The sequence below is a fragment of the Heptranchias perlo genome, chromosome 13 (genome assembly GCF_035084215.1).
Source record: "Heptranchias perlo isolate sHepPer1 chromosome 13, sHepPer1.hap1, whole genome shotgun sequence".
NCBI lineage: Eukaryota > Metazoa > Chordata > Chondrichthyes > Hexanchiformes > Hexanchidae > Heptranchias > Heptranchias perlo.
Genome location: NC_090337.1, coordinates 37,215,559 through 37,231,353, shown reverse-complemented (window position 1 = coordinate 37,231,353; position 15,795 = coordinate 37,215,559). Strand labels below are relative to the sequence as shown.

Sequence of the window (15,795 nt, the reverse complement as noted above, 5' to 3'; positions counted from 1 at the left end):
TGATGGTGGGATGGAACTTGTTGATGTTATCGTGTAGTCTCTTTAGTGATTCCTTGCCGTGGGTCCATAGAAAGAAAATGTCGTCGATGTATCTGGTGTATAGTGTTGGTTGGAGGTCTTGTGCAGTGAAGAAGTCCTGCTCGAACTTGTGCATGAAAATGTTGGCGTATTGGGGTGCGAATTTGGTCCCCATGGCTGTTCCGTGTGTTTGGGTAAAGAACTGGTTATCGAAGGTGAAGACATTGTGATCCAGGATGAAGCGGATGAGTTGTAGGATGGCGTCCGGAGATTGGCTGTTGTTGGTGTTGAGTATTGATGCTGTCGCAGCGATGCCGTCATCGTGGGGGATACTGGTGTATAGTGCCGAGACGTCCATCGTGGTGAGAAGTGTTCCTGGTTCAACTGGTCCGTGGGTACTGAGTTTTTGTAGGAAGTCTGTAGTGTCGCGACAGAAGCTGGGGGTTCCCTGTACGATGGGTTTCAGGATGCCCTCAATGTATCCAGAGAGGTTCTCACACAGGGTTCCGTTGCCTGATACGATAGGACGTCCGGGTGTGTTGGCTTTGTGTATCTTTGGGAGGCAGTAGAAGTCTCCCACGTGGGGAGTACGTGGGATGAGAGTGCGTAGGATGCTTTGAAGGTCTGGATCGAAGGTCTTGATCAGTTTGTTGAGCTGGTGGGTGTGTTCTTTGGTCGGATCTGCGGGTAACCGTCTGTAGTGTTCCTGGTTGTCCAGTTGTCGGTATGCTTCTTTGCAATAGTCCGTTCTGTTCTGTATGACAATGGCTCCTCCTTTGTCTGCTGGTTTGATGACGATGTTGCGGTTGGTCTTGAGAGCGTTGATGGCGTTGCGTTGTGCTCGGGTGACATTCTGGACTGTCTTCTGAGTGCCTTGGCAACGGGCAGTTGAAAAAACTGTCTGTAATCACCAAGCATTGTTCTGTGAATTATAAATGCGATTTCATTTCGAGGATTTCATTTCGTTCACCTGAGGAAGGAGGAAGCCTCCGAAAGCTTGTGAATTTAAAATAAAATTGCTGGACTATAACTTGGTGTTGTAAAATTGTTTACAATTGTCAACCCCAGTCCATCACCGGCATCTCCACATCAAGTCTAAAATGGATATGAAGGAAGGATTAGAATTGACCAATTGTAACATGTAATTTGGAGATCTGGATGAGAAAGAATGAGCTAGATAGTCAAATCAAGTTTCTTAATCCTCAATTGATATTCTTGCTAGCTGACCTCCTGTGGTGTTGCTCACATGTAATCTGCAGCACAGTTTTGTTTAGCTGCTAACCTGACCTGTCTCTTTAAGACAACTGCTCAAGAACTCTCTGCAGGGAAGTTGTCTTAATAGATACAGAGGTAAATTAATGCTTAACTATTGTTGGAAGTTTCTTTAGATTGGCAAGTGCATACCTGCTTTCTTTGGGTAGAGGCCAAGTTATCTCAAACTCATAAAAACACAGCCCAAAATTTATAAGGGTTCTGTCTCTTTTTATTTTAAAATTGTTCAGTTGTGATTTATTGGTGTTTTGTACAAAGTATGAAGTCTGGGATGTCACAATATGAGCCGTAGTAATGTTGGAATGTGCATCTTTCGCACCGTTACTATTCTCTGTGCAAAATTCTTAACGAATACCGCTGGGCTCAAAGGTTTGTGAAATGTAAAGTCCCCGATGAGAGGGGAGTGTCTTTCAATTGCTTGCTGACTCTTATCACATCAATCACTAAAATGCTGACCTTACATGCACCTCATTTGCAAGCCATCTGAAAATTGAATTTGTGCTAAAAATTCTATAATTCAAAAACATATTAACAAGTTTAACCTTGTTACATTGTGTTGTTTCTGCTCAGTACTAAAAGAAATGCTTAGAATTAAAACTTATGTCAAATCCTTACTCCAATACCTATCACTATTTCACACTTCAAGAAATTCACTTACCTTGCAGCTTCAGTATATCGTTCCAAACACCGGAAGACGGTGGCTTGACGAAGATGATTACGAAAGTTAATTGGATTCAGCAGTATGCTCCTTAGAAATATCAGAAAATAATAAATTAGCTTGTTACAAAACTGACTAATAAACTATGTGTAGGTTTTACTAAGTCAGTGAATGTTTTGACATAAAGTATAGTCAAATATTTAAAAATCATCAGTGTGGCAAATACTTCTACATATAGATACATCTAAGTTTGTTATTGTGATTTGCCCGAGACAACAGAGAAGGGTTCATTCAATTAACTGGTACAGAAGCAGTGATCTCACTCCCTCATCATGTTTGTTGAGGTAGAACATTGTAATAGTGTTGTTTTGAATATGACTACTCTCACTGTGGGAGCATCATTGGCATTGAAAAAAGCTTAAAGTTAGAAGTGAGTAATGTGTTGAAAGGGCATAATGCATTCCTGTTTGTCTGGCCAGAGAATTTCTATATGATACTACTAAAGTGATCTGTTTGTTGTTAAGCTAAAATTTAGCCAACATTGGACATTATTCATGTCCACAATCAACAGCCAACCAGTGTTACTAGATAATGGGAAATGCGGAGGAAACTTCAAATGCCAGCAACATGCACAACAAGGGAGTGATGGATTTAAAATCAAAATGCCCTTATTGCTGAAATTTGGTAGAAGTGGTAGTACCAGCCACATGATCCCATTTACGAAGGCACCCTGGCCCTTTAAGCTCCTGTAGTTATCCAATTCCTGCATTAGTAGGTAATTCCTATCCCGAGTGGTGAGCTGCAGAGCACTGGCAGGAATAAATTAAATGAGGCTGATCTTAGGAGATTTGTTGGGGTCAGCACCAGGTCAATCAGATCAGCAAAAATCCTTCTCTACTACACTTGCGGCTGCAATGTTACCAGAGTGGAAAATCTGGGTTGTGGACTTTTGGAGCATGAAAACAAAATAGTGCCAATCTGGGTAAATCATGCAAATTTGTTTGTGGACTCATGTCCACTATCAATTCTGTAAAGGCTGAAGAGGCTGGATTTTCCACATATAAAGGTTGGGCATAAAGGATTACCTGGGTGGAGCGCACAGCGGGAAATTAGGTGGGTAGAATCATATGCTGATAAGAGTCCTATTTTTCATTCATTAATTTAAATGAACAGAAAATCATTAATGCTCATAATCTGCCTTGTCCAATTTTCCTTTATGTGGCCTACTCAGGTAATGCTTTACGTCCAAGTGATGTAAAAGTAAAACTGTCCTTTCATTACATGTAAGACCCTTATCACCAGTAGAGAAAGGAGACCTTCATCTCATGAGTCGTGGCAGGATTCAAACCCACCCTACAGATGAGAGGACATTTTCAACCCACTGCTTTAATTTTAAAAACATGTAAGTGCCTTTCAGTTGATTTAAAATTTAATGAACAGAAAATTAAATACTCCATTACTCATTTATATTCAGTTATTTGGCAGAGTGCAAAAATATAAACATATAAATATATGTAATATACATGTCATGATTAAAATCACTAACGTTTTGGTGATGATATCCAAACTATGTCTTAAGAAATATGTTTTTTTAAAGAAAGATTAATATTGATTTAATCTCCCCTGAATTTTACCAGGACTAATGAAATAAAAACAGAATACACTTGAAGAACACAAGAGGTCTCACAGCTTCTGTAAAGAGGGATAATCTCATGTCCGCACTGCTGGTGGGAAACCTTGCCCATGAGCTGTCAATTCAGACAGCTGAACGGTTCCTGCCCATGATTTTCCGACCATTTTATGATCAAAAAATCATGGGTATTCCACCCCCAAATTCTGATTTACATTGCCAATGAGCATAGTTCTCTGCCGGCAGCAAGGACTCATAAAATTACCCCAGTGGATTTACATATGAAATTTAAGCCTGCTATGCAATTCCAGCATTTTCTGTTTTTACTTCAGATTTCTTGCAATTGCGTTTTTTGTTTTTGCTTTTTATCATTGCTAGGACTAATACTTTGGGACCAGGGCTCCAAGCATTTGGGCTATCCTGTCATACATTTAGTATAGCACCACACAAAACTACAAGAATTTTTTTCTAATCACGGCTTTGCATAGTTGCGGAAAATGCTACGGGCAAGCATTCCCGCAATTCTTTCAGTTACAAATTTCTTAGTTAAACTGCATGAAGCTCTTCTACTTCAGACAGGATGGGAATAATTATAACAGTGAATAACAGCCAATTTGGTTTACCTGTGAGCATGATTAAGAGCTAGGTCTGGTCTTCTCATGCGCAGATAGCAGGTTACAAGCTTAGTTTCGATAAAACTGGCAATGCTTGAAATTTTTTCATAAGATGCATAAAACGGGTTTCCCAAAACTGCTCCTTTACTACAAAGCTACACAAAGCAAAATAATGTTCAGAGTTTACATTAGCTATTGTAAAAAATGAAGAACAGTAATTTTTAATAATTACTCCAACTCTAACACACTCAAGACCACTTAATCTTTTCCATTCAAATTCCCAGACAAATCAAAGGAAGTCACGCTTAGACTGTACAATGCTCTGGTCAGCCATACCTTGAGTACTGTGTCCAGTTCTGGTGAGACACAGTCAGGCCTTGGAAGCAATGTGAGATAAGGCAGAATACTGATCCCTAGTGTCAAAGGACTGCATTATGAAAAAAGACTAGAAAAACTTGGGATTTTCAGCATTGAAAGGAGGTGATTAAAAAGGGACAATAGTAAACCATTGTAAGGAGAGTTAACTGAATAAGGAGAACAGAACAAAGATTAAATTTTAGGAAGGAGGACTTTGGGGAATGAGGAAACAGTTAATCGAGCTAGACAGGAATAAAATGTTAAGTGCCTTAAAATAATGTACATAAATGCAAGGAGCATTATGAATAAAGTAAGTGATCTGGTGCCACCTGCTGGTGACAAGGATTATGAAATAGATATGTCAAGTATTATAGGTGGCTAAAGCATGGAGGAGAAGTTATATAGTTTTAAATGCAGAATGAAGATATTATAGAACAAATTTATACCACAGGGCAAGAAACACAATAGGAAAATAGGAAATCTATGTGGGTTACAAAGAAGGTAATGCAAGGAATAAAGGCAGAAAAGAGAGTATTCTTCAAATACAGAACTTCAGGTTTAGTGGTAGACAGATAGTAGAATGAGACGGTGAAGACTTTTTAAAAAAAAAACCTGGTTAGATAGGCAAAAATAGACAATGAGATTAGGATTTCTGGGAACATAAAAAAGGTTTGTATAAGCACATCCAGAGCAAACAAAGAGTCAAGGAAGTAATAGGGCCTTTAACAGTCTTCATCAATGGGGATATGATATTGGGCAACCAGGAAATTGTGGATATCCTGAACAACTTCTTTGCATCGGTGATCACAGCAAAAGCCACTGACTCTCTCCTGGAAGTGAGAGTTGATTTTCTGGGAAATGAGGAGGAAATTGTGACGGCAATAATAATTACTGATGTAATACATTGCAGGTTCTGAAAGAGAATAGGCCTGCACACAAGTGTACTTCTCTCCAATCAGGGATACTAATCCGTTAACTGCCATTGGACACAGAAGCTACAGGGTTAAACTACAGAACTGAATTTGTTTAAATTAGAGAAGACTGAGACGGGATCTTATTGAGCTATTCAAGATCCTTAAGGGTAGTGACAAGTTGAACCCTGAGAAACTGTTTATCACAGTCCCAAGAACAACAATGAGGGTCATAAGCTGAAGCTCAGAAGAGGGAAAGTGAATTGACAGATCAGTTATAACTATTTCACATAGAGAGTGATGAATAATTATATTATTGTTATAAGATAATCGGGGGGAGATGCGGAGAATTTTTTTTACACAGCGAGTTGTTATGATCTGGAATGCACTGCCTTAAAGGGTGGTGGAAGCAGATTCAATAGTAACTTTCAAAAGAGAATTGGATATATACTTGAAAAGGAAAGATTTGCAGGGCTATGGGGAAAGTGCAGGTGAGTGGGACTAATTGGATAGCTCTTTCAAAGAGCCGACACAGACACGGCGGGCCGAATGGCCTCCTTCTGCGCTGTATAATTCTATGAATGCTTGAAATTAGTTGCCAAGGAGGCAATCAAGGCTGATAACACCAGTAATTTTAAGAGGAAGTTGGACAGGCATTTGGCAAGAAAATCAGTCGAAAGGTACGGATAGTGTGCTGTGTATTCTGGATTTGAATCCTGGAGGCACCCGGATGATCATTTCCAGTCCTGTACAATCCTATGTTCCTACGGATGGACCAAATGGCCCTCCTCATACATACCTTGTGAAACAAAGGATATTTTACAAATCAATATTATGCATCAAAGCATGCATCGGTGTAATTAAACATCACGTGGAATTCATTCTGAAGTAAACAGAATACACGCTATATTATACCAACAATACTCATTGAAACCTGAATCTTTGATTGGATATAGTTCAGCTTAAAGAAAAATGATGTCACAATGACTGTGATATTGTAATGGAGTCAACTACAAGCTGTTGCACAGGGAACTATACAAGTCTTAAAGAAGGATTAAAGTATTTGAAACGTTATAAATCTCTCAAACATGTATGAATGGAAAATAAATATTTGTCTGTCTAAATTATTTATAAATCATTTCATTATTTTTTCGAGTGATGTTAGACTGCCCCAAGAATACACCACCAAAAACCCTTTGATATAGAAATGAGTACCTTTGTTCTGATACATGTTTTATGTATTCTGTTACCGTAGCAATCAGAAACAACAATTCATATATCTATCACTTGGGAAAATCTATTCATACAATGGAGGACTTTTCAAGTGTCAGCAGGTTAGATCACCTCTTTGATCTAAAATTCCCAAGTTGATTAATTATAAAAATGTCAAAATGCCAACTGGGAGGTACTGATCTCTGTACTTGATGAAGTAATCTCTTGAATTTATCCTATGCAGTTCTATAAACAAATACAAATGTTATATGTCACCACAATTTTGATTGTCTTTTCTAGAGTGGTTGGTTGTCACTGATCCACAAACCAAGATGTGTTTGTTCATTAAAAAGCTCTGGAATCACCTGTCCCAAACAACACTGCAAAGAACTGTGAGCAGTTCACATGTCTGAGGCTGGATTCTCCTCTTTGTGGTGGAGTAACGGCAGGGCGGGGCTTCTGCCAGCTCCTCCTACTCCCCAACTTCAACCCATTTCCCTGGGTCGGGGGTCATAGTGATGCAGAGAGGGATCCTGGTGGGATTCTCACCATCAAGATAGAGCCCACTGCTACCATCCAAGAACATCAAGTGAAGTAACCAAAGCAGCAGAACAATAGTTAAAGAGCAGAAAATACCCCAACAAGGAATCTCATCCGCAGTTTTTGTAGGTCTCAGCCTCGTCCAAGGCTTAGAAAGGTAGGTGTTTGAGGTGAAATGCAAGCAGAAACCTCTATCAGGCATTTTCCCTGCATCAAAAGACTACTGGACCTTTACAACTACTACCCTTGGATTGTCAGCACCTTCCATTAGGCAGTCCAGGGGAGCAGCAGTAACTGGGGTGAATGGAGGGAAGTGGGGAGGGAACCCAGGCCCTGGCCCTGACCTATTGCATACAAAGGGTGGAGAAAGATTGGCCAGTGACAGTTCCAGTGGGGTTGGGGAGGAATCCATGTTGGGCCAGGGAGGCGGCAGGATACCTCACTTCCTCAGTTTCCTGCTACCATCCACCCAATTTCGAGCGGGACCGAGGAGGAAAATCGAGCCCCCGATCTCCCAACTGGGGAATGGTATGTGTGCTGGTGGGTGGAGGAGATCTTATAGAACTAAATGAATAAAAATAGATGCGGCAAAAGAAGGGACTAGATCAACTTCAGGGCCTGGATTTAAATTCAGACAACACAGATGGGCAGAGCCAATTTATTGTGCAGATCATATTGCTGCTTTGACTCCCTGAGCAGGGAACCTATAATAAATTCTTGAATTACACAGAATTGTCTCCACAAAATAGCTTCTGATGTAGTAAAGAGCTATGCACATGTCTTGCTAACTCCTTAAAAAAATGCTCATACTTACTTAAAAATAAAATTAAAAACAACATGGGGTGAATTTCTTTGTTGTAAGTTGGGCTGGAGAGGTAGTTACACAAGAGTTTCCTGGGTAAGGTCATTAACATACTGATTGTACACAAGATTTGTGCCAGTGACTATTTCAATCGGTGTAATTAGCTAGAATGTATGGAAGCTGGAATGCAGTTTTTAAAAAGACTGTTCAACCTGCACATCAGCATCAGACTGGGAGACCACAAGGTAAGGAAGGAACAGTGCTTGACTCATTTACTTGATTCTCAGATAACTTCACTGCTTGTCTGATCTTTCTTTCAACATACTTTTCTAGAATTATGTCAAGAGCAGATGCACCTACACCAAGCAGTCTGACAAGGCAGCAGGGCATGGCACCAAGTAGAGAAGAACACAGAACTTTATATACTCAAACCTCCAAGGCCTTCAGGATGAAATTGAAATCGTGAGGCTCCTAGGTATGTATGCCAGCAAGCCAGCTAGGAATATCACTCATGCCAACTAGAGGGAGGAGGCACTGTATTACTCCCGTCACCCCCAGGATAGCATAGCTATGTCGAAAGAAGTTCATTGACCTCACCTGTTTCTTCCTTGCCCACCCTGGGCACCAGTATAGTCTTCACCCCCCTTAAAGCAACAGTTGTACAACTATGCACTCTGATCATGGTGAACTCTAATTTAGCGGATAGAAATCCTGGAGAGATGCCGTAAACATTCCTTACTTGTATACTTAAACTACCGATTTTTCCCTTCACTATCTGCCAGCTCAAACTCCATATTGCCTTTCTCTACCCATCTACACTCCCAATTGTCACTTTTATACTTGCAAAAACAGGTCTATTCTGAGGGGAAAAAACATAAGAAAACCATGATTGGACCTAAACAGCAGCAAGAAAGAGAGGGGCAAGGGAAAGATGAGGAGAGAAAAGTAATGAACAAGATGAAAGTAAAACCAAAACATTATCTAGTAAGTCAGCAGTACAGGAAGCCCCCAATAATAGTTCAATTTTTTTGACTTCTGCTATTGCAAACCATGCCATGTTCCTGTTGTAATAGAAGAATATAAAGTAATTTCAACAATCCTGTGCTCCCAGGATGCAGCCATATTGGAGGAAAATGCGTGTCAGACATAGAGCTACAACAGTATAGTGCCAATTCTCTGATTTGTACTCCTTTTTACTGTGGCTCCCCGCTTGGAACGCAATCTCTAAATTTCTTATCTTCTAACCCACTATGAGCACTGCAACAAAAAATAAGGAAAGCTTAATAATAAAAAAAATAGTTTTAAGTACCTCTAATGCAGTTCTGAATCGTCCTGCTGCTACTGAATACTTCTTCTGGTGGTAGTAAAAACTTGCATCCTTTAAAGCTTTAGCAAGCCATTTATCCATTTGAGGTGCCAAATTCAAAGCACAGGAAGTCATAGATTCTCCTGATTTGGTGGCTTCACATGCTGATTGAGTATTTCTGTATTCTTGGGATTCTATAAATTCATACATTATTTGTTGTTCATCAACATAAACCAATTTCATTTCGACATCCATTACACTTTTTAGGGGCACACGAGTGAGGGACTGAACTACTGGTGGATCTTGATGTTCTACTATTTTCAGTTCTTTTTTGTTGGCACATTTTTCTTCATTTTCTAGTTTTCTTTTGATTCCTAAGCTGTCTAATGTACTCTTTCTCTTTAGTTTGACCTTTCTTGTATGTGTTATCCTCTGGTTTAAATAGGATTCTGGTTTTCTGCTACATTCTTTGTCATTCCCATTAAGAGATCTTGGATGGTCTGTTGCATCATCCAATGTACTATTTTGAGATATATTAAAAGTATCTGTTTCTTTCTCATTTTTAGTGTTGAGTGCCACATTCTGTTTGCCATCTAAATTTTTCATAATTGTAGAAGCCATATCCAAACATCCACACCTAAAGAAAGGTTACAAAATATGAATGATTAAAATTTACTCTGGAATGCATGCACTTTTCATCGCACCATAGTTTGTTTCTGAAATTTTTGTCTACTTAAGAATCTCTTGATGTTGCAATATATTGATTCAGAATGTTACAATAACAACAACTTGCATTTATACAGCACCTTTAACATAGAAAAATTTCTCAAGGCACTTCTTATTAGCATAAAGAAAAATGGATGTTAAGCCAAAATAGACTTGAGGAGTGACCAAAAGATGGGTCAAAGATGTGGTTTTAAGGAGGGTCTTAAATGGAAAGAAGGAAATGGAGGGGTTCAAAGAGGAAATTCCAGAGTTTGGGGCCTAGGCAACTGAGGGCATGGCTGCCAGTGGTGGGGCGAATGGAAGAGGTATGCACAAGAGGCCAGAGTCAGTGGAATGGAAAGTTCGGGAGGGGCAGGCGTTACGGATGGAGGAGATTGCAGAGATAGGGAGCAGTGAAACCATGATGGGATATAAATACAAGGATGAGAATTTTAAATTTGAGGTGTTTGGGGACTGGTAGCCAATGAGAATCATTGAGGACAGGGGTGATGGGTGAAACGGACTTGGTGCAGGATAGTATATGGGCAGCAGTGTTTTGGATAAGCTGAAGTTTACAGAAGGTGGAGTATGGCAGGCCAGCCAGGAGAACATTGGAATAGTCAAGTCTGGGAGATGACAAAAGCATGGATGAGGGTTTCAGCAGCAGATGGGCTGAGGCAGGGGCAGAGGCGGGTGACGCTAAGAAGAAGGAAACTGGGAGTCTTTGTGATGGATAGGATATGAGGTCAGAAACTCAGTTTGGAGTTGAATAGGACGCCAAGGTTGTGAACAGTCTGGTTCAATCTGAGACACTGGCCGTGGAGGAAGATGGAATCAGGGACGAGGGTACGGACTTTGTGGTGGGGGCAGAAGACGATGGCTTCCGTCTTCTCAATGTTTAGCTGAAGAAAATTGTGGCTCATTCAAGACTGGATGTTGGACAAGCAGTCTGACAACATAAAGGCAAAAGAGTTGAGACCCAGCTTTACTTCTCCATCACTTGTATCATCAGCATACATATTGGAAGCTGATTCCATGTCTGCAGATGATGTCACCAAGCATGTAGAGGAAGAGGAGGCAGCCAAGGATAGATCCTTGGGGAACTCTGGAGGAAACAATGTAGGGGCAGGAAAAGAAGATAGTGCTGAAGATGCTTTGGTTTGATCAGACAGGTGAGAGTGGAACCAAGCAAGAACAGTCAACAACAGCATAAACAATTTGATGTCCGACCGATTTGGACAATGGAGGAGAGGTGTAGGAAGAGGATGGTGTGGTTGACCATGTCAAAGGCTGCAGACAGGACAAGGAATGATAATGCACCACAGTCACAGTCACGAAGGATGACATTTTTGACTTTGGTTAGGGCTGATTCGGTCCTGTAGCAGGGGTGAAAACCTGATTGGAAAGATTCAAACAAGGAGTTGCGTGAAAAATGGGCATGGATTTGGGAAGTGACAACATGTTCGAGGACTTTGGAATGGAAAGGGAGATTGGAGATGGGGTGGTAGTTTGCAAGGACAGAGGGGTTGAGATGAGTTTTTTGAGGTGGGGGTGACGAGGGCGCTTTTGAAAAGTTGGGAACTAGTGCCTGTGGTAAGGGAAACATTTACATTTCAACTAGTATGGGGGCTAGGAAGGGAAATTGGGTGGTCAGTAGTTTTGTGGGAATGCGGTCAAGAGAGCGTGAGGTGGGTCTCAAGGATGAGATGAGCTCGGAGAGGGAATAAGGGGAGGTCTGAGAGAAACTTGAGAGAGAGACGTGGGTTCAGGGTTAGGGTGGGGGAAACTTGGTGGCAGGTTCAGCTTGGTGGGCAAAGGAAAGGGGGGATGCAACAAAGGCAACTGAACAGATAGTCTCAACCTTAGTAACAAAGAACTCCTTCAACTTGTTCTAGGAGGTGAGGGTGGAGAGGGCACGAGAGAGGGGCTTAATGAGACAGTTGATAGTGCAAAAAAGTTGAGGATTATCCTCGCTCTCCAGGATGATCCTGGAAAAGTGGGTGATTTTGGCAGAGGAAAGTGAGACCCGATAGCGCCTAACGTGGAATAAATATAAAAATGTAAATACTGTCAAGGAATGTTAAGAGTTTGATAAAACTGCAATATTAACACATTAATTATGTATCATCTATCTCCTGAGGAGCATTTTGGCATTGCACAGATTCTGGAATCCAAGCTTTCCAAAACTGCAATAGGTCCTAAATCAAAAATGGTAAAAACAATGATGTTTTCTGACTCTTGAGACTGTTGTGGCCATTCAGCCTGTGTGATCATTTTTCTTTGTTCTCATTGGTTTCTTTTCTGTTTGCTCATTGGTTAATTCACTGTTTGTCATCATTCAAATTGATTATTTTCTACACAATTCACACAACCAAGCTCAAGACAAGAAGTATCTTCTATATTGTTTTTAGCCAGGTTTTGAAATTTTCATCTGGTGGAATGAATGGGACTATGTGATTCACTGAACATAGAGAAGGTTCTGTCTACGATGCCATGTAATTGGTGGTGGGAAAGATGTGCACAGGATATTCATGCAGTGGCTAGATGTGATAGTAGAGAGAATGTTAACTGTATCCCTGGCTTCTAGCCAACAAAGTGCAAGTCCTCTACAACCTCTTCAGCCTACTGCTCCTGCTTCTCATCCTTGGGCAAATTGCAGGTAAAAGTTTGTCTGGCTGTATCCTTTGATGTGTGGGTACTGGCAGATGGGTGCCATGAATATTCACCGCCCTCCATAACTCCTCCTCTTCTAGGCAGCAAAGATAGAGAGAAATCCCCAATGAGAAACTTATTGTGCCCTGTCTGAATTGGGCAGGGGCTACTTAATGCTGGAAAAATTCAATGAACTCACCAGATTAGCCAAGGTAACTGCAGACAGACTTGAACCAATGCAATGTTAGAAGCATTTTCACTAATTTGCCCTCCCAGCCTTGATCATCTTGTACTTTTCTGTGCCTAACAGCACGAAGCAACCCATCTCTTCCACTGCTTTACACCCAACAGATCATGATCTGGGTTGTTTCAGTAACAAAGTCCCTTTTTACATGAACAGATCATTAGCCTAACTTACAACTCCCTAGGTATGATGTGAGGGTCGCTAATCCCATCGGGCAGGAATACCCAGCTCGATGTCAGCCCAGCATTCAGAGGCTGGAGCTCTAGTCTCTTGGGCAGGCCTACGATGGGATGCGGGGACCATTCTGCTTCCATTGGAAATGAGTATCCCGCTGGATGTCAACCAGTATTCAGTAACTGGAACTCTTGTATCCGCTTGCTGGGAGTGTCTGGAGTGGGGGCTCAATATCCACAATGGACCAGGTGTCCCTTCATATCCCTTTCTTTCCTATGCAATTATTCCCTCACTCACAGTCTAACATGTAGGGAGGAGTGACGGACTCATATATGTCTTTGCTTGTTTCCTGCTCCTGTTATCACCCCTATTATGGAATGCTTTCTTACACCTGGTTTTGCATTCCACATTCAGACTGTCTACTTTCTTCTTCGCCCTGGGAGGGTGAGGGCGAGAGTGAACATTTAACGTAGTGAATGCCAATTCAACGGGTATGGTAGCTAGTGGTTATGGTACTAGACTAGCAACTCAGAGGTCTTGAGTTCAAATCCCACCATAGCAAGTTGTGAAACTAAATTCAAAAAAATCTGGTATTTTGTTATGTTAGCATGGCTCAGTTAGTAGTACTGTTACCTCTGAGTCAGCAGGTTGTGGGTTCAAGCTCCACTCCAGGACCTATGCACATAATCTAGGCCATCACTTCAATGCAGTACTGAGGAAGTGCTGCATTGTTGGAGATGCTGTCTTTCAGATACATATAAGTTATAACACAGAAATAGGCCATCTGGCCCAACCAGTGTGTGTTGGCATTTACCCTTCATGTGAGCAAATAATTCTACTTTCTTCTTAATGGAAAAAGCAGTCCATAACCAAAGAAAAGGAAAGCATCAGCTAGCCATCTCAAAGCCTCCTTGCCATTGTGGGAGCATCAACTGTAGGTGCCAAGGAATGGCATGGTGGTAAAAGGCAGACAGATTTGTTTTTATTTTTTTAATCACTGGCCAGACATATGCACAATGATTCGGGACAAGGTAGAGGAATGCCTGAGAGAAAGAGTATCAAAATATTTTCCAAATGGCAGCCTTTGTAGTTGTGGGGGGAGAGCTACATGTCAGCAAGTGAATGAGTTGATGTAGTGCCAAAAGGGAATCATGACAGCAGGACTGACGTTGCAGTAGAAATGGATTTTATTTAGGTGAAGGTGTCCCTTTTGAACTGTGTTCACAGATGTATGGCAGCTAGCAAAGGGTTCTCTGTTATCTCTTCCTGAGCCACCTCTCTACTCACCAAGTTGCCCTTTTTCACTTTCCCTTTCCTCCTCTGATGCACCAATGTGGAGTCCTTTTCAAAGACTTAAATTGTGTAGAATGCAACAAAGAATGATGAAGTGAGATACCATGTCCGATTAGACTGTGGTACTCCCCCATATCTGTCAAGAATCCTGAAGCGAACCATCAGAATTCCTATGGTCTGCTTCATTGCAATACTTGATGGTACTGAGATCTTTGTTGTATCAGCACCGAACATGGAAACAAACTGGGCTCATTCGCCAAAACTACAGAGGGTAGCTCTGATACCTGAACAGTCATCCGGATATCAGCCCTTATCTCATCCCCCATCCCCCATTTTCTCTCTTTTTCCTTAAAAAAATGTCTCTTTATTGCTTGGTCATCAGTCTGATGAAGGGCCAACAGTTGACAAGTCATGCCTGTCCTTTCTCTCTATAGATGCTGACTGACTTGCTATACATTTTCTGTTTATTATTTCAGATTTTCAGAATTTGTAGTTTTTCCTTTTTATTTAACTTGGAGATTATGTTGGACTGGCATAATTTTTTTAAAAATCATGGCAGCTGCCATGTATGATAAGGTGGTTCAGACTGCATAATTGTTGGACAATGAGTGAGTGAAACCCTTTCCTATTCAAAAAGATGACAATGTTTTGAAATGAGGCACAAATGATGACATTGTACCTCTCAGGGGAAATCCTGCCATTTGGTAAAAGTTCACCACTGTCTCACACTGATGTGATAGGTCCATTGGAAGGGTGTGAACTGTACAGCTCACACAAACAATGCATCCATTATCTGCTTTATACATTAGTGGACAGCTGACTGGCTGATGTTGCCTATGTCCCTGATGAAAGGAGCCCATTGCATAGAAGTTGAGTGTCATGGTGACTTTGACTGACAGTGGCAATGCTGAGTTTGTGGTGGAGGTTAGCGTTGGATACGGAGCAAGCAGGTCGCACAGTTGCCTCACGAAGGAAGCACAGCCTTCTGATGCTTTGTCTATTGGAGAGACTGAGATATGACCAACTGGGTATGTAAATATAGTGACTCAAGTACCTGTAAGTGGGGGCTAGATATCTCCTATGATGCCTGATGAGCTTGGTCTCGCTGGGTTTCTTCTCATCCTGCAGTTCTTTCTCTTCAAAACACAGATTCAGGGGAATCCCTAATGGAAACTCCATTGTGGTCTGTGCTTTTTGGATGGGGGTGCAAAAAATTAATTTCCACAGCACCAGCAGTAATTAGCAAGGTGGAAAGAGACCCGCCCCCCCCCCAAAAAATTCTTCATCTGCAAAGTTTGTTCAAGGAACTATGCTAAGAAGGTGCTCTTTAACAGTACTTCCACAAATCCACAAGTAAAACCTCTTTTATATAGGTATTGATTTTTGGGGGCAGGCCATGGAGGCAGA

The 15,795-nt window shown here is 41.2% G+C and overlaps 1 protein-coding gene across 1 annotated transcript in view; it reads right to left on the bottom strand.

The window, feature by feature from the left end:
* Window positions 1-15,567, bottom strand: part of LOC137331122 (spermatogenesis-associated protein 16-like) — a 106,379-nt gene extending 90,812 nt beyond the window's left edge. The window contains exons 1-4 of the mRNA XM_067994728.1: window positions 15,443-15,567; window positions 9,324-9,957; window positions 4,202-4,347; window positions 1,949-2,038 (exon numbers count right to left, since the gene is read on the bottom strand). Coding sequence (XP_067850829.1) covers window positions 1,949-2,038; window positions 4,202-4,347; window positions 9,324-9,957; window positions 15,443-15,567 — 995 coding nt within the window. The remainder of the gene's footprint in view (window positions 1-1,948; window positions 2,039-4,201; window positions 4,348-9,323; window positions 9,958-15,442) is intronic.
* Window positions 15,568-15,795: the final 228 nt, after the last annotated feature.